We start from the raw sequence: 24288 nt of genomic DNA on the forward strand, positions 1-24288 counted from the left end.
TAACCCTTTAAAAGTGTAATCATATTTTAACTTTTGCTATTTCTACAAAAGTACTTTCTAAACAACCGTTAATTAGGAAACCGGTATCATTCATTTTCTAAAAGGTTCCCGTCGCTATTCCTGAATCACGTTTAAAGGCTTTGGCATGGTAGAAACCGATGAACTCTAGGTAAAAACAATACGGGCTGTATCGTGATAAGGCGTCCGTAAACATATGCTGCTGTCCCTTTAAATATTTTGAAACAAAGTCATGCGGTGGCGCAATGATTATGGGAAGTGTAGTGAATAGTTTTCAGGGCAGCACTCTCCTCTGCTCGGCGGGGCAGATGTGGAAGACTACAATCCCAGTGGCGCCGGTGTTACCGTCTTTGGCTCAGTTTCTGTCGACGTGGGAAAAGCGGTGCAAGAGCAAACAACACTCAATCTATGGGTGTATACGCTTGAGATGAAACGAGTGTCATGCGAGAGGACGCGTATCTCTGAAAACAGATTCCAGCATGTGGCTCAAACCCGAAGAGGTGCTTCTCAAAAACGCGCTGAAATTATGGGTGACGGAGAAATCCAACGATTACTTCGTCCTGCAGCGCAGACGCGGATACGGAGAGGACAGCGGCGGATTGACAGGTACCGGGAACGCGCGGATATCTGTGGTCAAGCACTTAGACATGGAATGGAGAAAACCTCTGATGCTTCAATTAATGTGTTAACGTGTATCCAAATGTGATGTCTTTCTCTGTGTTACACCTTCAAATGCACTTCAGTTGATTTTCCAAACTATTGATTTTTAGTTTGAACCCCAAGTGCTTTTGCAGCAGGTCAAGGGTTAATGCAACCTTGCAGATACGTTTTTTGCAAGTTTTTGCACTGTCAGTGGACTGGTGATGTGCTCTTTTGAGTGCTGACGTCACCACTGCGGTAAACTGGCCGTGTGCATAAAGGTATTTAAAAATGCAACATTCCTCCAGATATTATATGTTTAGGAGATGCAGCCTAAACGGGTTTAATAAGGAGACTATTCAGGTAGGTCTGGACTGCTGCTTCTCTATGACAGGAGTTGTTGCGTCACGCTGTGATGTCAGATTGTTTAGGTTTCAGGTGTTTACTGGTGGATGCTTTCTCACCAATGTCACTCTGAAAGAAGGCCCTATTGATTGGTGATGTGTCTTGGGAATGTCTTATCAGTAAAGGGCAACAGGATTACTGCAAGTTTGATGTCATTTTAAGCCAGTTCAGACTGTTTCCTTTAAAGGCGCATGCATTCATTTGTTTTAGTAGTTGAACATGAAATATTACACGTTAAACAATTGAGCAGTTTTAAAGTTTTTCGAAATCTAATTGTACTTATGTACATTTGCATGGGAACTCCGTATAATATCAGTAATGCCAGTATAAAACATATTTACAAGTGTCTAAAATGACTACTAACGGTTTATATATATATATATATATATATATATAAAATATATATACACACACACTACCAGTCAAAAGGCTCTTCTGCTCACCAAGCCTGCATTTATTTACATCTAAAATACAGCAAAAACAGGAAAAGTTTGAAATATTTTTTTATATTTAAAAAATAACAGTTTTCTATTTGAATATATTTTGAAATGTAATTTATTCCTGTGGTTTTAAATCTGAATTTTTCAGCTTTGAAATTTTTCAGCATCATTACTCCAGTCACATGATCCTTCAATCGGAAATAATTCTAATATTCTGATTTGCTGCTCAAAACATTTATTAAAAAATATACAAAATAAAAATTATTATTATTATGTTATTATGTAGTTTTGTTTTTTTCTGGTTTCTTTGTTGAAGATAAAGATCCAAAGAGCAGCATTTATCTGAAATAGATATCTTTTTATAAAACATTATAAATTTCTTTATCATCACTTTTGATCAAATTAAAGCTTTCTTGGCAAATAAAAGTATTAATTTCTATTATTTCTTTCTCCAAAAAATAAATAAATAAAACACTGAAGACTGGACAATGATGCCGAAAATTTAGCTTTGATCACAGGAATAAATTACGTTTCATAATATGTTCAAATAGAAAGCTTGTTTTAAATAGTAAAAATATTTCACAGTATTACTGCTTTTGCTGTATTGTGGATCAAATAAATGCAGGCTTGGTGAGCAGAAGAGACTTCTTTGAAAAACAATAAAATCTCTTGACTGGTAGTGTGTATGTATAGGACCACAGCTATGTCATGGGAAGTGGTGCTCAATTTTAAAACCAAGCCTGCAATTAAATGCCAGTTGGAAGGATGATTATACGTATTAGAGGGTTGAAAGCCAACCGAGCTGCTGCATTTAAATGCATTAGAGATTTATTGGCATTGATCTGATTGAAAATGTCTGCAGTGGTAGATGTTGGGTCACTGATGACAACAACTTATTAATAAGCTGAACTGAGCTGGATAATGACACTAGCTTTGCAACATCAACATTGTTATTGAACTGTACTGAAACAGCACTGGACTAAATTGAACTCAATAATGACACTATTATCTTCTGTAGAGCTGCTTTACAATAAATAAATACATTGTTAGTAATAATTGTCATGGAGTCACCAGCACAGAGGAATATATGGCCGCAATTATTGTCGAGCTGATTATAGGTTTTACTCTTAATTAGTGACTATTTTTTTTTCCTTTGGAGTTCATCACCATGGAAACCTTTGCTTCATGGCTAAGGTCTATAATACACCAGCTTCTTTCTGAAGCAGTGCGTGTTAGCAGTGCAGAGAGGACAGATTTTCAATGACTAACGTTAAATTCCCTGCTAACATCCTGATGTACATTAGAGACATTGAAAGAAGTAAATCAAGCGCCAGTCAAACCATAGTTTTCTGTATTGTTTTATTATAGTAATATATATGTGTGTGTGTGTGTGTATAACAGTTTAAGTTTATTATGCACACCTAGGCTGCATTTATGTCACCACAAATACAGAAATAACAGTGAAATATTATTACAATATAGACCAATTTGGTGTACATGTCACAGTTATGTCACTTGCAGCTGCGCGCTCATTGTGGTGGCAGAAAAACACTGGTAACAAGTGGAGGGAAAAGGGTAAAATCCATGGAATAAGTGAAAAAAATGTATTGTTGTGCTTTTGGATGTCAGAATCGGAATGTAAATCATTTTCATAGAATACTGTCATCAAAGATGCCCTTTGAAGCTAAACACAGATGTTTAAATGGACAGACTATGGATGAATCCTGCTATGATTACTCTACTTTTAAAGCACAGATTTGATTTAAAAAATAGGTCTACGTGATATTAACATATGCGGTTCATAGGGGACATATTATATTAGCCCTAGAGTTCCAGCATGAAATACTATTTAAACCTATAACATTTTACATAACATTTACCTATTTTATCTCACAGTTCTGATGTTTATATCTCCTAGGTCAGACTTTATATTCTGAGGAAAAAAGCCAGAAGTGTGGGATATAAACTCCTGATTTTGATCCAAGGGGAAAAGAAGGAATGACGAGTTGATTTCCTTGTGAGATATAATCTCGGAATTGCAAGAAAAAAGTCAGAATTTTGAAATATGAACTCAGAATTACGTTTTTTTATTCTTTTATTCTCTGGCCTCTATAGACTGCTATTTCAAAACTGCCATTTTCTGCCACCAGATAGGCTCCGCCCACAAAAAAACATTATCACTCTTTGCAAACACAGAAATTGATCTTTAAATTAGCAGCCATTTCGCCAGTCTTCAGTGTCACATAATCCTTCAGAAATTATTCTAATATGCTGGTCTTATGCTTGAGGAAAATGTCTGATTATGATCAATGTTGAAAACAGTTGAAAACAGCTGCTATTTGTATGTATACAGTACTGTGCAAAAGTTTTAGGCCACTAGTATTTTCACCAGCTAAAAATGGTTTAAAGTAAGTTATTTCTATCTTTTGCTGTAGTGTGTCAGTAAAAAAATATCGGTTTACATTTCCAAACATTCTGTTTGCCGTTAATCTAGTGAGATTTTTGTTTGCACAAGGAGTCTGACAACAGCCAGTGCTCCACACTGAGATCTGATCTCACTATCATCCAGAAGAACTGTGGCAACATCTCCAAGATGTTTCAAGTAACCTACCTGCAAAGCTACCTGAAAAACTATATACAAGTGCACATAGGGCAAAAGCTGCTTTAAACGCAAAGGATGGTCACATCAAATGCTTATTTATTTTAGTTAATAGAAGTTCATTGATAAAGAAAATCTATGACATTGTTTTTGACAGCATCCTCATTTTATGTGCCTAACTGTTTGCAAATTTTAACAGTACTGTAGCTTTGTAGGTATAGGACTCTTAAAGCATCTTGGAGATGTTGCCACAGTTCCTCTGAATTTAGTCTGTCTCCGTTTTTTCTGTTTCTTAAGACGGACTGGATTGAATGATGGAGAGATCACATCTCTGTTTGCACAAGGAGTCTGACAACAGCCTGTGCTCCATACAAAAATCTCACTGGATTATTATAGTTAATGGCAAAATGAATGTTTAGAAATGTAAACTGATATTTTCTACTGACACACTACAGCAAAAGACCGACTTTAACTGACTTTAAACCATTTTTTTTAGCTGATGAAAATACTAGTGGCCTAAGACTTTTGCACAGTACTGTATAATGACTACTTTTTTCTTACTGACTTTCTATAATGACTCATTTTTCTTATGGTCTTTTTATATTATCAAATTCAATTGTAATCCAGACTACAGATTTAAAGAAATTAAAAAATTAAAAATAATTCGTTTTTGTAATGTTATATTTATTGTTTTACGTCATTGCTTTAGGCCTGCTGGTTGGAACGTTGGACACAGTTCTTGACTCCACAGCCAAGGTCGCCCCGTTTCGCATTTTACACCAGACGCCCGACTCTCAGGTGTACTGGAACGTTGCCTGTGGTGAGAGAGATGCTGCACACAGTGTTAATGTGTACGTGAGGCTTCAGACTTTCTTCATTTAGATCCTTATACAATGTGTGTGTGTGTGTGTGTGTAAAGGAGCATCTTTAGAGGAGATCTCGCAGCACTGGGACTGGCTGCAGCAGAACATCATCAGAACTCTCTCTGTGTTTGATTCTGGCGAAGACATCACCAGTTTTGTCCAGGGAAAGATAAGGGTGAGAGGGTTGTTTGGCTTCCAAATACCTTTAAATGCTTGTTTTCGTGTTTTGTGCTATTTTAGATGTTAGTCCCAGCAGCTGGACTTGCATTGTTGATTTTAGTAGCGGTATGTTGTATGTTGTTTATATAGGGTCTGATAGCAGAGGAGGGCACATCAGCCGGTGACGAGGAGGATCCAGAACGCTTCCGGGAGGCAGTGCTGCGCTTTGAACGTCTGTTCGGTTTGCCTCAGAGAGAGAAGCTTGTGACATATTTCTCTTGCAGCTACTGGAGAGGACGAGTGCCAAACCAGGGCTGGATCTACCTCAGCACCAACTTCCTGTGTTTCTACTCCTATATGCTAGGAAATGAGGGTTAGAAACATGATCACCTGTTTACTCAAGCTAACCACAAGCTGTTCATTTTAAGATGTCTGAACAGTGCGTTTATTAACAACGTGTTTTGGTAACAAGGCCCCACATATATTAAAATACTAATGGCCCCCTGTTTGAAAACAGTGATTACTCATTATTTAGAAACTTGGAAACTGGAGCTTTTTTCACATGCAAAGAGGTTAACCAGTCGTAACAGAGGCTATTCACATATCAAAGTCTTAAAGGATTAATTAACTTCCAGAACAAAAATGCACAAATAATGTACTCACTCATCTTGGATGACAAGGGGGTGAGTACATTATCTGTAAATGTTTGTTCTGGAAGTTAATTAATCCTTTAAAGGGATAGTCACCCAAAAATTGAAAATTTTGTCGTCATTTACTCACCCTCACTGTAATTTCAAACCTGGGTGTTTTTCTTTTCATCTTTGAAAGAAATACAAGAGATTTTCTCCTTATAAATATCACAATCTCATATTATTCATGGTTTGTGCATTTTCCGTTTAGTGAAACTGGTGTATCCCTGGGATGAGGTGAGCCGCCTGGAACGTACATCGAGTGTGTTGTTGGCAGAGAGCATCCGTGTGTGTGTGCGCGGAGAGGATCATTTCTTCTCGATGCTCTTGAGGCTCCAGCAGACATACCTGATCATGCAGCAGCTGGCCGAATATGCCATTGTGCGTTTTTTTGACAAAGAGACATTTAATGCTGAACATCCACTGGCCAACCCTCTTCACATCACACAGAGGTGCATTAGTTTTATTACTCCTCTGTTACCGTTTTTTGTTTTACTGTACAATGTCTGACTCTGTTGTAATCTTCTTTGCAGGGCTCTGGAAACACATGCACGGAATCAGTCATTTCGAGCATTTTTCCGGTTGCCGCAGGAGGAGAACCTTTGTGAAGTGTATGAGAGTTTCCTCTGGGTTCCGTTCAGCCATGTCAATACGCTTGGGAAAATATGTGTCTCTGAGAACTATCTGTGCTTTGCAAGCCAGGATGGGTCTCAGTGCCATCTCATAATCCCTCTATGGGAGGTGCGTATACTGTTCGTTTTTCTGCAAACTGCAAAGAAGTCTGTCATGGTGAAGACTGCCCTTGAGAAAAAGAAGTATGCGTAATTCTATTGACTCTGAAAATTCTGTCATTAATTGCTCATCCTCATGTCGTTCCAAACCTGTAAGACTTTCGTGCATCTTTGGAACACAAATTAAGATACTGTTGATAAAATCAGAGAGCTTTCTGACTCTGCATAGACAGCAACACAACAACCACGTTCAAGGCCCAGAAAGGTAGTAAGGACATCATTAAAATAGTCCATGTGACATCAGTGGTTCAACCTTAATTTTACTTTTTGTGCGCGGAGAAAACAAAAATAATGACTTTATTGAACAATTTCTAACAATTTCTTCACGTGAACTATCTAAAAAAAAGTGCTGTTTGTAATAATGTCAAATTAAAAGTTTGAGTACACTTTTAATTCAATACCTTTTAATTGAATTTTGTCATTAAAACAAAGCAAATGTCATGTATTTAATTATAATTTATGTAGTGTGTTGTTCAATATTATATTTAAAGTTAATGTTTCTTATATGCTAAATTCTAGCTTCATCACTACAAATGTGTAATAACAAATATATTTAAATACGTGACATACGTTTCAATAGAAATATTATTAAAGTAAATTTTTGTTTATTATAAATGCCTGTACATTCGGCTGACATTTTTACCCTTTAGCCATATTTTAAACACAACAGAATTATGAAATTACATATAAAGATGTGCTTAAGTCCTGCTTAAGCAGGTTAATAAAGCACTCTGAAGTTCAGCTAATTTAATTTAATATAGGTTTAAATACAAGTTTGTTATTAAATGCAGTAAGCATTAATACAATTTAATTGCAGTTAACATGCGGTATATATATTGTATATTGTTTTAAAGGAGAATATAACATATAATTTACTCCCTTTACCCCCTTGTCATCCAAGATGTTCATGTCTTTCTTTCGTCAGTCATAAAGAAATTATGTTTTTTGAGGAAAACATTTCAGCATTTTTCTCCATATAATGGACTGATATGGTACCCTAATTTTGAACTTCCAAGATGCAGTTTAAATGCAGCTTCAAACGATCCCAAATGCGGTTATAAACGATCCCAGCCGAGGAAGAAGGGTCTTATCTAGTGAAATGATCAGTTATTTTTATAAAAAATACAAGAATAAGTAGTCATTTTACAAGTATCCCAAAGTGTGTGTTTTTCTCACAAGGGTTCAGAAGCAGTGAAAATGTAAAACGGTCCATGTTAGGAAATTTGGGAGAGTTATTACAATAAAGATCTGCTTTATACTAATGTTAAAAAAAGTGCCTAAATTAATTAAGAGGTCTTGTATAAATTATAGTTTCAGTACAGAGGGTGAAAATTAATTTTGACATTAATTTTACATATATCTGAGTGATAAATCCAAAATAAATAGCAAGAGTTTTTTGTTGTCTTGAAGCGACCCCTGTTGGCAATGGGCATATTCTCACGGTTTTGCCTTTAGAAATTTACAGTTTTGTTATCGTTGTGTTTGTATTTCACTAATGCTGATTTCTGTGTGTTTTTGGCATTAATTTATTCCTGCAGGTATTTAGTGTGGAGCTGCCAGATCGCAGTAGTCGTGCCCTTACTGTGTGTCTTCGTGGAAAGAGAGCTTTGCGTTTTTCTGAAGTTCGGGATTTTGAGCGACTTGCTGCCACCATCCGCAGAAAATGTGGGACAGCAGGAAGCCCCCAGCATTACGTCAGTAATCTGGTAATTCCTCTACATTCATCCCATAATAAAATAAATTACTGTATGTGTTTTAAAGAGGATTACTTCCAGAACAAAAAATTACAGATAATGTACTCACCCCTTTGTCATCCAAGATGTCTTTCTATTTTCAGTCATAAGGAATTATGTTTTTTGAGGAAAACATTTCAAGATTTTTCTTTATAATGTGGACTTCATCGGTGCCCCCGAGTTTGAACGTCCAAAATGCAGTTTAAATGCAACTTCAAATGGCTCTAAATGATCCCAGCCAAGGAAGAACGGTCTTGTCTAGTAAAACATTTGGTTGTTTTCTTCAAAAAATTGCAATTTATATACTTTGTAACCTCAAACGCTTGACTTGTCTAGGTCTGCGTGAATTTGAAAAGCTCCCATCTCATTTTCTCACGTAGGACAATTTTGAAGTTGGAGAAGAAAATGAGATGGGAGTTTTTCGACATACCCTAACTGTATTGACGCAGACTAGGCATGCACATCGCAGAAATAGAAAAGACAAGCGTTTGAGGTTAAAAAGTATATAAATTGTATTTTTAACACCTTTCTCCCTCAGCTGAGATCATTTAGAGGCCTTTGAAGCTGCATTTAAACTGCATTTTGGAAGCTTAAACTCACTTGAAGCTCACTATTTGGAGAACATTCCTGAAATGTTTTCCTCAAAAAACATAATTTCTTTATGACTGGAGAAAGAAAGACAAGGGGGTGAGTACATGATCTGTAAATTTTTGCTCTGGAAGTGAACTTCTTCTTCTAAGTATGTATGTACTAGTCATGATAATATATTTCATAACAATTACAAATACCCTGCATTTCATGGTGTGATTTTGTGATAACTCTGTAAAAATGCCTGAGCAGACTTATTGGATACTTGATGTGTGTGTTTCTGTGTTTCTCTTTGAGGATGAGGAGGGTGTTATGGTTGGGCAAAGTCAAGCCGTCAGCACTGAAGCTCTTATGAATGTCTTTCATCCACATGATGCAGAAAACCTTGACCCCAAAATGGTACCAATAACCTTATTGCAATATTGGTGTAATGTTTGTGTAGTGAAAATGATTGATGTAATAAAAATTATACTGTTTTCTGAAGGATCATGTGACACTGAAGACTAGAGTAATGGCTGCTGGAAATTCAGCTTTGCCACCACAGGAATAAAATACATTTTAAAATATATTCAAATAGAAAAGTTATTTTAAATTTTGATATTATTTCACAATATTACTGTTCTTACAGACTCTAAACTTTTGAATGGTAGTGTATGTTTTTAGTTCGCAAGGATCCCACTGCGGTATTGAATATGGTAACGTTGTGATTGACAGCTGAAGGAGCGAATGAAGGAACAGTCGTGGCAGATCCATTTTGCTGAATATGGCCGTGGAACTGGAATGTTCTGCACCAAAAAAACACGCGACCTCATTGTACGAGGAGTTCCAGAGACTCTCAGAGGAGAACTGTGGATGCTCTTCTCAGGTGCATGTTGTGTTGTTCTGTGTGTGTGTGTGTGTGTGTGTGTGTCTGTGTGTGTACTTGTTCTTGCTACACTGTGGGGACCAAATGTCCCCACAAGGATAGTAAAACCTGAAATTTTAGACATTGTGGGGACCGGCCTGCATTTTTCTGAAAATGTAACAATGCAAACAGGTTTTCTGTAAGGGGTAGGTTTAGTGTTAGGTTTGAGTGAGGGGATAAACCGTATCGTTTGGTCAGTATAAAAACTATAGAAGTCTATGGAAAGTCCCCACAATTCACAAAAACAAACGTGTGTGTATGTGGATGTATATGTAGGTGTGTGCCACAGTTTGTACATGTATGTTTACTTGTTTTATAGGTGCAGTAAATGACATGACCTCTCATCCCGGGTACTATGGGCGGCTATTGGAGGAGTGTATGGGCAGCAGCTCGCTTGCATGTGATGAGATTGAGAGAGATCTGCATCGCTCCCTTCCTGAACATCCTGCATTCCAAAGTGACACAGGAATCTCGGCTCTGCGCCGTGTCTTGACTGCCTATGCTCATCGCAACCCCAAAATCGGCTACTGCCAGGTAAAAGCACACAGAAAACTTTTTCATTTTGTCTAACACATGGTCTCAGCATCAAATTGCACAGTTCATAAAACATCCAATTCACCTTGTTCACAAAAATGTTAAAAAGCTACGAGAATACTTTTTGCACGCTAAGAAAACAAAAGTAATGACTTTATTCAACAATTTCTTCTTATCTGCACGGTCTCTTCATGCACAACTTACGGCATTATCTGCAAGACTATCACAGATGCAATTATTAATTACTATGCACATAAACACCCACAAAAAATAAGATATTTTTATTGCACATTGCACACATATTTGATATTAAATATTTAACAGAACAAGAAGACAATTAAAACCAGCTGAATCCATGGTTATGAAGAATGTAAATGGAACACATTTAAAAATATTTCTGTGTGCAAAACAAAAGGGACTTGACATGAAATATGAATGTTTTGCTAATCAAAACTTTGTATGCAAAGCATGGAAAATATGCAAAGTGAAGTCTATGTATTCAAAACATTGTTTTTTATTGCTATTTTTATTCATATTAAATTTGTCCCTCTTAGAGGGACCATTCACTTAAAACAAAATTGTCATTTTAAATGTGTATTTGTGTTTTTTATTTTATACACTAAAGAAGCTCTACTTTATTTCCACTCATTTTAATAATAATTAATTAATAATTTTCATATATGTGAGTCTGGACCACAAAACCAGTCACAAGGGTCAATTTTTTTTGTAAATTGACATTTATACATCACCTGAAAGCTGAATATTGATGTATTGTTTGTTGGGATAAGACAATATTTGGCCGAAATACAACTATTTAAAAATCTGGAATCTGAGGGTGCAAAAAAATCTAAATATTGAGAAAATCACCTTTAAAGTTGTCGAAATGAAGTTCTTAGCAATGCATATTACTAATCAGAAATTAAGTTTTGATATATTTACGCTAGGAAATTTACAAAATATCTTTATGGAACGTGATTTTTACTTAATATCCGAATGATTTTTGGCGATAATTTTGACCTATATGACCAATGTATTTTTGGCTGTTGCTACAAATATACCTGTGCTACTTACGACTGGTTTGTGGTCCAAGGTCACATATTAAAACTATATCATATTGCTTTAGAAGACCTATAATATCTCACTTGTTCTCTATATGTCGGTTTCTCCAGGCAATGAATATCCTGACGTCTGTGTTGCTGCTGTATGCTAAAGAGGAAGAGGCTTTCTGGCTGCTGGTCGCTGTGTGTGAACGAATGCTACCAGACTATTTCAACCGCAGAATTATTGGTATGTGTGTGTGTTAGTGCTGGTTATACAAACCTCATACCTAGGGCGGTGATTGCATCATCTTAATAAACTTAATAAGGTTGCCATTATAATAATGGCAATGGATTTGTAATTACATTGACAACGGAAGTGGATAATAATTACTTGTTAAGGTGTGCTGTACAATTATCAAATAATCAAGTTTTTTTGTTGTTAAATTCTTGCTCCTGTTCCGTCTCCAATTATCTGTGCAATTCTGTCTACTGGCGGCAGTTTACTTAATTGATTTATTTTTGCATTATTTAAGACTGCGTGTGTTTTCCAGGAGCCCTGGTGGACCAGGCTGTGTTCGAGGAACTGATCCGTGAGCATCTGACCCAGCTGACCGAACACATGACAGATCTGTCGTTCTTCTCGTCGGTGTCGTTGTCATGGTTCCTGACTCTCTTCATCAGTGTACTGCCAATAGAGAGCGCTGTGAATGTTGTCGACTGCTTCTTTTATGATGGAATCAAAGCCATCCTGCAGCTTGGCCTTGCTGTCCTCGACTACAATATGGACAATCTGCTTTGTTGCCATGACGACGCAGAAGCTGTCACAGTTCTCAACAGGTGATTGGAACGTTGTCCTTTTAACACGGCCAAAGCATATTGGTAGCAAGCTGCATTGCCAGTTATGTTATGTGCAGTATAGCAAAATTAAAAGGGGACATTTTAAACAGAAAAGGTGTCACAAAAATGTGTTTTTATTCTCATTATTTTTATTGAAAGGAACATTTTCATGCTATTTGATTTAGCAAAGATGCGAAAGACCATACAGCGTATCTTTGAATGGCAAGCTGCTTTTTAATTGTAAACAGCATCAGTTTTTGCAGTGGATTTTTTTATTTTTATTTACAAACTCAATCTGTGTTAATATCCAATTTTATCCGTCAGGTTTTTTGACAGTGTCACAAATAAAGACAGTCCCCTGCCAGCTACCGTACAGCAGGCATCTGCAACAGCCAATGACAAATCAATACAGAAGGTTGACATCAGTGATCTCATCAAAGAGGCATATGAGGTAAAGCTACACCCTTTGTTATACTATAGTGAACATTAAAATCAGTATTCTTTTTGATGTTTTTAGCTCTGGTTTTATCACAACAAGTAGTAAAAGTAGATTTTAATAATAATTTAATAATAATAATTTTAATTTTAATAATTTAAAAATTTTAATAATATTTTTTAATAATTTTTAAGGTAGTGAATTTACTGATGGAGCATTTGGCGTCTTTGTTAATGCTTTGGCAATTAACACTTCTACTTGTGGTGACAGATTTAATAGGAATGTCAAATTTTAATGTGCAATGAAAAGGTGCCAATTTTGCGAGCGCCTGGGAATTCAGCACTTTCAAACTGGTCAGGTGTATGGAATGATGAAAACCCCCCTCTGATAGGAGTTGTGGGGTCAGCAGATGGAAGGCCTGAAACAGACAGTTGTTAATGAAGCTTCTGTATTTCAGAAATATGGAGATATTCGGACAGAGGAAGTGGAAAACATGCGGAAGAGGAATAAGCTTTATGTCATTCAGACACTAGAAGACACAACAAAACAAAATGTAGTAAGTACTAAAGCCATGCTGTATACACCTTATTCATTTACTTTAATAATATAATATAATATTTACAAACTAAGCATTAGAATTTCAAAAAGTTCCAAGTAAATAAACAAAAATTGCTGTATAACTTTTCACTCAAGTTTTGATGTTGCAAATTTAATTTTGCAAAATATACAGTACCGTTCAAAAGTTTGTGAGCATTATTATTATTATTATTATTATTAAGAAATGAATTAGTTCAGCAAGAATGCCATAAATTAATCAAAAAGGTCAGTCATGATATTTATAATGTCACAAAAGATTTGTGATGGCTGAAAATTAAGCTTTCCCATCACATGAATTTATTACATTTTAAAATATATTCAAATAGAAAAAAAGCTTTTAAATTTTAACAGTATTTCACAACATTACTGTTTTTGCTGTATTTGTAATCAATTAAATGAAGCCTTGGTGAGCATAAAAGACTTCAAAAACATTACCGCCCCAGAACCTTTGACCAGTAGTGTAATTTGCTTTGTTTGTATTTTACACATTGATTGTTGTCCATAGTAAACTAATTTTAATTGTCTGTCATTTTTGTGCCTTATCACTGCAGTTGCGTGTTGTTGCTCAGGATGTAAAGTTCAGTGCTGCTCAGCTGGATGAGCTTTACGTGCTTTTTAAGGTGAGTTACACTAACATACAGAGCTGGGTAGGAACTGATTACATAATTATGTAATGTGGATTACGTAATTAAATTCCTAAGATTAAGTATTTGTAACTAGATTAAATTCAATTTTAAAATACTTGTAATCAGACTACAGTTAATTTTTGATTACATATTATTCACACACTATCAATTAATGATTCATTATTACTTGATTATCCACAATTCCTCTTTTTCATCTTTGAAAGGTTCCTTTGTAAAATAGCCTGCTGCTTATATACACTCAGAAAGTCTTGTGGACATAAACATAGAGATCAGTCATTATCAAAAGTATCACATTTGCATGTTCTGATATTTAAACAAATACTATATTTCTTTTTTTAGTAAATGTTTTATTTTGACTAACTTTAAAATGATTTATTTAAATTTAACGTGTATGATTTAATTAATTATTAGCTTTTCAAACTCAAGTTCCTTCACAAACACCAGTTTGGGAAACCTTGATGTCATTTAATTTAATGTTGCACGTTTTTATTAACACTGAATGGAATATATTTTCTTACTATTTGTATTTTTATATCAGTATGGTACAAGATTATCCTATTTAAGTCAATGTGAAAAACGAGATAGGTCAAAAGTAATCTAAAAGTAATCTTATTATATTACCTACAAATTGTAATGTAATGGATTATGTTACTAACTACAATTTTTGTTGTGTAATTTGGAATCAGTAATTTACTAAGAATTTGTAAGTAATCTACCCAGCTCTGCTAACAGATTTGTGCATTCTAAATGCCTCTAAATGCTGTTGCTGCCATACAAACGGTGTAAGCTTGTGTGTCTCTTGACTGTTTATGTGTTATAGAGGCAGCACTTTGTGAGCTGTTACTGGTCAGTATGTAGTCCTGCCCTGCAGAACCATGACCCCAGCCTGCCATATCTGGACCAGTACCAGCTGGATCAGTCCCAGTTTAGTAGCCTGTTTAACCTCCTGCAGCCGTGGACCACACACTCGCGCTCGCTGGCACGATCAGCCTTCCGGCTTCTGGACGAGAACGGAGACGGACTTGTGAACTTCAAAGAATTCATACTGGGTCTGGGTAAGAGGAGCCTAACCCTAAACTAAACTAAATGACCTTTGACCTTTCACCTCAGTACATAGCAGCTTGCTTTACAACCTGTCAGATTCATTTAAGAGTATGTGTGTGTGTATATATTGCAGATATCCTATACAACAGATCATTCACAGAAAAACTAAAATTTCTCTTCAAACTACACCTTCAACCAGGTAAAGGAAATTTTATGAATTCTGCCACTGTGCTATAGTTTAGTGTGAAAATAAGATAAGGTTATGTATGCATATGATCCATCTCTGAATATCTGTCCCCTCTATAACCTTAAGCAGATTATTTAGTTTAGCAAACCTTAATCTATATATCTGACCCATGTATAACCCTGCATAATCTATATGCCTCTATATGTCTATAACTCTATATAATCTAACCCCTCAGTCACATTTAATCATCTTTTCAGGGTAATAGTTGGGTCAAATATATAATCTATACACCTCTATAACCCTATTTAATCTATATATATCTCTGTATTATATACTCTCTATGACTCTGTATAATCTGGAATCTAACTTCTACATCTCCTCACTGTTTGCTTTATTTGTGCATTTTACATTTTTTTTAGTTAGTTACTAGACACTATTTTTATCCAGAGGAATTTAAAGTAGTACTTTGGGATTTAATGATTGTCTTAAGGGCATAATAGCAATATAGGGCCAATGTAGAATGTAATAACCTTTGGATTACTAGCCTGGATCTGCTACTACTTAGATAAACACTTTATCTAAATCCCCATCACTCTTGATGGTGATAAGTTCATATAACATGTTTGCGTAACTGTGTCTTTTTAAAACAACAAGCAATTTTGATAAGTGCAGATTTGTCTATAACTTATGACAGATCATGACTGGCACGATTCAAATAAAATTAGAAGAATGTGTGCATATGTGCATATTTTGTGTGTTTCTTCAGGGACCCAGGAGTGTAAGATTTTACCGTCGTCTAGATTTTTCCCTCCGGCTGAAGATCACTCTTTTTCCACTCGTCTTTCTGGTCAGCTTTCACTCCTTTCTGTAGCTCTTTTCACTCTTTCTTCTTTCTTCTGGGTGTGTTATAATGTCAGTGATTTATTTTGTGTTCTTATGTATATTTTCAAATGTTTGTGTGTAGCATTTTTATTTGTGCTTAAGAGGGACTTGTCTCATCTAACCGCCAAAAAGCTTTGATTTCTAGCTTTCTAGAAGCTTTTACACTCTACAAAGTTTTTACCAGTTTCAACTTAAAAACTTTGTTTCAGCAGCTGCCTTAAAATTAAGTTAAATTAACTTAAAATTATGAGTAATTTCAACTTACAATAAAGTGAGTTAAAATGACTTGTAAAGTTGATTTAACGTAAAAACTTAAGTTAGGCAGCTGCCTTAATTTTAAATTGAAACTGGTGAAAACTTTTTACAGTGTAGAATATATGTATGTATGTATATCTGTTAATGCATGTATGAATGTCTCTGTTTCGTGGCTGTACATTTTTTTTTTCCCTCTCTTCCATGTAGACTCTGCAGAGGATGGAGTGATCAGAAAATGTCCAGAGAGAGGTGAAGTATTCATCTCTGTCCTCTAATCATGTTCTCTATATCGTATCAAACAGTATCACATAACAGGGTGGTCAAGGTCGCTGTGCAATGACCAAATGACTGTGCATTATTACTTAGCTACTTGTCAAATAAATAAATAGACATAAACTTTTTGAGTTGAAAAGAGATTGATTGCAGGACACAATTTGACACAAAGTCAATGTGTTATTATGTGCTATTATACAATGTGATTGACGAATCAGAAGGCATTTACAAATCTGTTGTGTTTTGCCCCTCAGGTCGTGCTAAAGTAGATCTGCAGGAATATCTGAAACAGTGGCAGGAAGACTTGCAGCGGAGAGAGGAGAATATTAAAGATTTGCCCAGAATTAATCAGGTACACACACAAATTAAACACATAATGTACATAAATCTGAAATGTATTTGTTTCCTTTTTGAGCAACTGCACAGTTAATGGTATCAAGTGGTGTTGTCCAGACATTTAATGATGATTTAACAATTGACTGAATGGTGGCTTTTTATGGCTTTATGGCTGAGATTTTCCAGTTCATGTATTGCTGATCTGTGTACATTAACTAAAAGTAGAATCAAAATTATCTAAGGGAAGGCAACACCTTACATAATGAATTACACTGCTGTTCAAAAGTTTGGGATCAGTAAGACTTGTAATGTTTTTTTAAAGAAGTCTTTTATGCTAAAGGCTACATTTATTTGATCAAAAATACAATTGTAATATTGCAAGATGTTATTACAAGATAAAATAATGGTTTCTGTTTTAATATACTTTAAAATATAATTTATTCGTCGGTGCCAATAGCCTTGTGGTTAGTGCATCGACATACAGTGCAACTGCGCTCATGGCGACCCGAGTTCAATTCCCATCTCGAGGTTCTTTGCCGATCCTGCTCCCCTCTCTCCTCCCACTACTTTTCCTGTCAAATGATATATACATATATATATTTATATATATTCTTGTGGTGCAAAGGTGATTTTCATCAGCTGTTACTCCAGTCTTACGTGTCACATGATCCTTCAGAAATCATTCTAATATGCTGATTTATTATTAGAATTATCCATGTTGGTGACAGTTGTGCTGCCAAATATTTTTTTTTGAACCTGTGATACTTTTTTCCGAATTATTTGATGAATGAAATGTTTAAAAAACTGCATTTATTCAGCATATATATCTTTTGATTTTCCTCTCTGAAATGGGACATCAAGACTGTTCCTCATGCTTTTTTGAGTACAGCACCTGGTTTGCTTGATCAGTGATGATTCCACAAGTACTTTGAGGTGTTTGACAATAGTGTCATCATTCTCTGCTCTCTGACCTTGTTCAGTGCAGTTCTATTCCTGTTCTCTGCCATAGTCTGTTCTCACTGATCTTTGTCCTGAACACACACAAACTCAAGTAGAGACTTGTCTTATTGAAGTGTAATAGGAATGTTGTCGATGGTAACCTCTACACTGATTTGTTGTCATTTTTGTACACATTTAAGCCATATAAATACAGTTGTGTCATGACAACTCTAAGAGTTTAGCATGGTAATGTACATGAGAGTGTTCATTTGTTTGGTCTTGGTGGAATAGATTTGCTACAATGCACATATATATGAAATAACCGCCATATGTAACATACATGAAATTACCCCGTAGCAGATCTGTACAGGTGGAGCTGGGGGGGGGGTGGAGGGATTCTGAAGCATGCAGCAACTCCTAAAGCAAGCACTAGTCAAGTATTTGAATGTTGAGCAGCAAGCTCGTTGGCTGCTGATGCAGGGCTCTACGCTTTTTCTTTTTTTTTTAACTTAAAAAATTTAGGAGCACAGTATACATTTTAGGAGCACCTTCTAATCAATAATCATAAAATCTGATCAAAAATTAGCCTTCCCATTACAAAGTGATATTTCACTCTTTAAAGTGAATTAAAGGGGAATTTTGTTTTTACCTTTGTAATGGCATTTTTCTAACTTTATTAAATGTATGTCATCTTTTATGTCAATTTTTTTATTATATTTAGGCTTTTTTAAAACAACAGAATAAGAACAAGTAGAATAAGAATGGTAGTATTAAAGGAGAAGTCCACTTCCAAAACAAAGATTCACATATAATGTACTCACCCCCTTTTCATCCAAGATTTCATCCAAGTTCATGTCTTTCTTTCTCCAGTCGTAAATAAATTTTTTGATACGGTGCCCAGAGTCTGAACTTCCAAACTGTAGTTTAAATGTGGCTTCAGACGATCCCAAATGCGGTTGTAAACAATCCCAGCCGAGGAAGAAGGGTCTTATCTAGCGAAACGATCGGTTATTTTCATTAAAAAAATACAGTTTAAATACTTTTTAATTTCAAACGCTCGTCTTGCCTTTCTCTCCCTGAACTCTGTGTATTTTGACTCAAGACAGTTAGGGTATGTAAAAAAAACTCAATCATATTATCTCCCTCAACTTGAAAAATCATTTCAAAATCATTCTACATCACTGCAGAAGTACCGACATAGTCTTTGCAAAGTAAACATGCAGAAAATATCAAACACCCTTAACAAAAAATATAAAACAGCAATATAGGACGATTTTGAAGTTGAGGGAGAACATGAGATGGGAGTTTTTCAAAATACCCTAACTGTCATGAACCGGAACAAAAACAGTCCAGGCAGAGTAAGACAACACGAGCATTTGGCATTAAAAAGTAAATATATTGTATTATTTTTTTTATGAAAATAACTGATCGTTTCACTAGATAAGACCCTTCTTCCTCGGTTGGGATCATTTACAACCGCATTTGGGATCGTTTGAAGCCGCATTTAAGCCGCATTTAAACTGCATTTTGGAAGTTCAAACTCGGGGCACCATATCAGTCCATTATATGGAGAAAAATGCTGAAATGTTTTCATCAAAAAACATAATTTCTTTACGACTGAAGAAAGAAAGACATGAACATCTTGAATGACAAGGGGGTGAGTACATTATATTTAAATCTTTGTTTTGGAAGCGGACTTCTTCTTTAACAAAATAAATTTGTACAACAAAGATGGCACAGAAGAACACAAAAGTGGCTTGTATGTGTATTTTCATGTTCAATGAGGTTCAGAGATGGTATGAGTGCAATCAAATTCATAAATACATATTGAGATTAATGTTTTAAATGTAACATTTTGAATAACAGAAATATTAAATGATTTAAATAACTGAAAATATGCTTAAATATAAATTTGCCAGTAGGTGGCAAGTCACTGATTTAATTACTGAATCATATCATTCATTTGATTTCGTTCGAACGGCTGATTCAAGCAAGTGACTGTCTTGAATGAATGGGAAATGCAGTCATTGATTCACTAGATTTGTTTAAAAACGCACATTCATTCATAAACGAAACACTGCTGTGTTTGAATGGAGATGCGCAGCGACTCAGTTGTGACTTGTTTCAGACTATTTTTGATGATGAAATCAGGCAATAGTGTTATAGTCAGACAATGTAAGTCACTTAATATTAACTTCTTGTTCAACTGTTGTATTAAGTCAATATTTCATTTACAAACTCCCTTAAAAATAATTGAAAGCTGTCACTCGTTTGAGTTCATCACAATCTCACAAAGTTCCAATGAATCTCTTATTTACACTCTCTACACTTTGTTTATGATGGATTCGTGAGATATGTCTGTGATACATTACTCAACGTTGCAAAAACACATAGACACCTTTGAAGCTCCCCTCAGCGCAAACGCAAATATGCTGATCGGGTCACTCGCACATGGTGTTCCTAAATATTTTTCAAAAGTCGCACACAGTAGTTTTCAGTCGCACTGTAGAGCCCTGTGATGTAAAACGAACCAATCAGCTGCACCATGTGAATAATGTTGTGATAGTTAGAACCTGTCGGCCTGCACCATCTAGAGTATCATGACAGAACTTTGTATTTCAGTTGAATTAAATAGACTGTATTGACTGTGTTCCAGGTGCAGTTTATTGGTTTGACAAAGACTCTGTACGGAGTGTTCCACGGTAACGAGGAGGAGGAGAGCCTATACCGCGCTGTGGCGCGAGTGACCAGTCTTCTGTTGCGCATGGAGGAGGTGGGGAGAAAGCTACAGGAGAGCAGTCCCCAGAAAACGCCCCAAAGTACACCCACCAGCACAGCTCAGCCAGAGACCTCCCCAACACTACCCACCAGCCATGAGATCGAAGCCCTCGCAGAGGGTGAAGGCGACCAACCCGAGTCTCCGGTCAGTCAACAAGAAACCGGCCCTTCCCGTTCTGACATTACCCCGACCTCAACATCGCGCCCTTCTACGCCCACCAGCAGTCCCACCGGAACCAGCAGCCCCGTGTTGGACACGCCAACAGACACCCCCAGCTCACCCTCCACGGTCAGAGACGGAGACTGGAGTTTCTCCTTTGAGCAGATTCTCGCATCTCTCCTAAATGAACCGTCTGTCGTTCGCTTCTTCGAACGGCCCATTGACACAGATTCTCTGCTTGCACATGCACGTAAAAACCAGCTTAAAGACCTACACTAACACACTTCATCAGAGCAATCAGCAAAACACTGCCCTAAAAGCCATAAACCCTCTCCCTTCCCTTTTTTTCTGTGCGCCTTGTACAGGTCAGTACAGGTCATCCGTTACAGATGAGTAATTCGTTTTATGCATATACAGACGCACATATGCAGGACAAGTACAAATCAAAGGGACAAAAAAAAATGAGGCATAAAATGATTCAGATGATTTAGCTATGAGGTATTTTGATGTAATATAAAAGATTAGTGTTAAATGTTATTTGTGTAATATAAATGATTGGTGTGAGATTTTGTGATATAATGTAGATGAGGATATTATGATGACTAATTGAGGTATTATATTATAAATAATAGTATAAATGGCACGTGTGATTTGGGATGACGGCATGAAGGCTTCGCCTGCTTCATCCATTAAGTAACCTCAAAGCTCACACGCACATGCACTACATTTGTCATTCCCGGCCTGACCTAACACACGTAAGCACATGGAGGACCACAAAAGGAAGGATGATTCTAAGGGAAATCAAAATGCTATGCTGTTGAACTGCTAATGGCAATTAGAAAAAATTATATTGTTTTAGAATTCATTCCATAACACATGTCGCCTTACATTACTTTGCTGCATTAAATGAAAACATTGTTCATTCTACAGAGGCCTGATTAGGAATGCCCAAACTGGTTATGCTAATCAGGAGGCGGAGTTTAGCCAACATCATGTCACATTCCACTGAAAGTCTGTTTTAGAATTTCAGATTATAGTTGTGTAATTTTGATTCACTGAATGTGTTTGTGTCTACAAACCGAAATCTGTGGTTTATGCCTTATTAGTTTTTGATTCAGGACTTCAGTACGAATATCACAAGTGCTTCCGTTTAACGAAACCTGTTTCATCTTTAAACGTTTATCGCAATCATTTTGGAGATTAGTTTCAAAATAGATTTGAATTTTGTCATAAAACAAGAAGTATATTTTCTGTCTTTATTTTACAGATTAAAAAGTATATCATACTGAAATGCTTTAGCAAAGAAATATTTAGAACTATTGCGCTGTAAATTATATGCAAAGCCAGTAAGTAATTCTTCTGTTCATGTAGCTGTAAGAAACGCTAAGTGATAAATCACCTATTATAAGAGATGGTGTATGATGCATAAAACGGACCAATGAATATGCAGAATTGTTCTTAATTTAAACTTTGAGAGCTTGTGTTGACGAATGCAAAAAAAGGTGTTTTGTGGTTATTTTGTTTGAAGTTGTGTCAGGTCTACACCAGCTAAACCGTTTTTCATTCTATGTGTAATTATGTAATTATGTTCTTCTAAAGCTAAAAGGCACCTCAGAGTTGTGTGTATTTTCCATTCGATTGGTTGTTCATCCAAAGAAGGTGTTGTTTTGGTTATCCCTTTTTTTTTTGCACACTAATCATCAAAGTTCATAGAAAATCTGTTAGGCATCTTGAAGGAGTTGCATTATTAGTGTTACATCTCAGAGTTGCTCTCTTACTGTTCTTGCTGAACATTTGATGTTCGCTTCATGTACTTCAGGGTAATAGTGTGGTCGTTTAAATTTTTAGTTTAATTTTTTTATGTTTTTCGTCTGAAATATTTATCTTTGTTACAATCTGTTTGTGTCTCACGAACTGTCACATTATGAAAATGTAATGATGAAATAAAATGTGTTAAGAAAGAAAGGTTCTATTTCTTGTCAATTTTGTTTATCTCTAATGCTCTTCTAGGAGCAACATCAACGCTGATCCAGGAACATGGGAATATCAAGCTAAGTCTCCTGGTATAATGAGAACAGTATAAGCAGGACGTCCACAGTGCTGTCAATAGACTGATCGATCCCTTCTGCAGGTGCAGACTGTGCACTTGTGTGATCAGTCCGACACTGCAGGCATGCAGACAGGTCCCTGCTGTGATCTTCCTTTGACAAGTCACATGAGGATGGTTACATATTTATAACGGTCATGTTGGCACAGTTTGACATCATGTCCTCTGACCCTTGCCACTATGGTAGCACCTGTTGTGAGTCCTGCATGTTTTTCTAAAAAGGGGAGATTGTAACCTCATGGGTCTACTGATTTTTCAGTTTTATAAAAATACGTAAACTTTGATGAAGACCATCAAAATATAGTGCAGTGCTGATCATGATTACCATTTTTAACTTTAGCACACTAACTCTTTCACTGACTTCCATTAAGATAGAATAGCATTTAATCTCCTAATTGGGATCCATTTAGTCGCAATGAAATGGAAGTATTGGCAGATATTTTCTTCCCGATTGTGACATACAGATTATCGGAAAAGAAAACAATCATTGGTTCTTGTTTGAATTTTGAGATGTGTGAATTGCATTTAAAAGTATGTGTGGTTGGGGAGGGACATGTTTAAGCAGACTAAATGAGTACAGAATCACCAGAGAGAATTTTGTCATTTTACCAGCAGGTCAGAGTTATGATATTTTAATTAAAAATTTTGAGGTAAATAATGTATGCATGGGGGAATTGTTCACGAACAAAATGTGCATTTAAAAGAAAGCGCATTTTCATTTCATGTCAGCAGAGGTTGTAGTCTTCCTCTGGGGGAAGGTCTCTGGTCTTGCAGCTTTTTAAAATGTAAAAGATACGTGTTTTAAAACCTATCTACCTTATTATTCAATGCGAGATTAAGCCTATGGGTGAGACTTCCGGTTTATTAGCCGCTATAGGGAATTAACAAGAAGAATAACAACGTGCAGTAAACTGTTTGCACTACAAACCAGTGTGTTCATGTTTAAGATACTTTAAAATAATATGGTAAGATGCGCTAATTTTCAATATCAAGCAGCAAAACGAGGTGTTTTATTCAGCTAGAAAAAGATGGATTTACAAATGACCATGCCTGCTCTTTCGGGGGAAAAGGGATTGTGAGCTTCCCAGCAAAAGTAAGCACTTTACATTAAATTTTATTATACTTAAAGTATTTAATCTTTCAGCTGTCTTCTAATTAAAAATGTATGCATTTTATTTCATCTAAGATTGGCGTATGTATTTATTGTGATTATTGCCTGTGAGTATCAAGTTATTAGTTTAGCAACATGCTAATATGAGACGCTTTGTGCAGTGCATGAGTGACACATTGAGTTACAGCCTGTTTCAGAACAAGTCACTTTTGAGGCTTCTTTTGGGTTAGAATGATGCTGCCTTTGAAGGACAGTAGACAGCAAGAGCTCACAAGTATTTGGAGCAGAGCTCCAGAG

The 24288-nt window shown here is 36.0% G+C and overlaps 1 protein-coding gene across 2 annotated transcripts; it reads left to right on the forward strand.

Annotated features, from left to right (window-relative positions):
- The first annotated feature begins 340 nt into the window (after positions 1-340).
- On the forward strand, positions 341-22462 carry tbc1d8b (TBC1 domain family member 8B). 2 transcript variants are annotated; one of them, XM_051111159.1, is made up of 21 exons: positions 341-624; positions 4811-4921; positions 5021-5139; positions 5274-5496; positions 6024-6264; positions 6346-6553; positions 8142-8309; positions 9222-9323; positions 9639-9789; positions 10148-10362; positions 11532-11649; positions 11954-12239; positions 12564-12690; positions 13133-13231; positions 13824-13892; positions 14740-14974; positions 15097-15162; positions 15917-15997; positions 16495-16536; positions 16815-16912; positions 20492-22462. In XM_051111159.1, the coding sequence occupies exons 1-21, from the start codon at positions 498-500 to the stop codon at positions 21050-21052; spliced, it is 3447 nt and encodes a 1148-aa protein (XP_050967116.1). In that variant the 5' UTR covers positions 341-497; the 3' UTR covers positions 21053-22462. The 2 variants fall into 2 exon arrangements, with proteins under 2 accessions (XP_050967116.1, XP_050967117.1); XM_051111160.1 differs by lacking the exon at positions 15917-15997.
- The last annotated feature ends 1826 nt before the right edge of the window (positions 22463-24288 follow it).

The sequence above is a fragment of the Labeo rohita genome, chromosome 5 (genome assembly GCF_022985175.1).
Source record: "Labeo rohita strain BAU-BD-2019 chromosome 5, IGBB_LRoh.1.0, whole genome shotgun sequence".
Lineage (NCBI taxonomy): Eukaryota > Metazoa > Chordata > Actinopteri > Cypriniformes > Cyprinidae > Labeo > Labeo rohita.

Bases quoted from the DNA above. Each gene is read 5' to 3' on its own strand.
- tbc1d8b (XM_051111159.1), top strand. From the start codon at position 498: ATGTGGCTCAAACCCGAAGAGGTGCTTCTCAAAAACGCGCTGAAATTA. The intron at 6,265-6,345 runs GTGCATTAGTTT...TCTTCTTTGCAG, and splicing joins CCTCTTCACATCACACAGAG to GGCTCTGGAAACACATGCAC. The intron at 6,554-8,141 runs GTGCGTATACTG...TTATTCCTGCAG, and splicing joins TCATAATCCCTCTATGGGAG to GTATTTAGTGTGGAGCTGCC.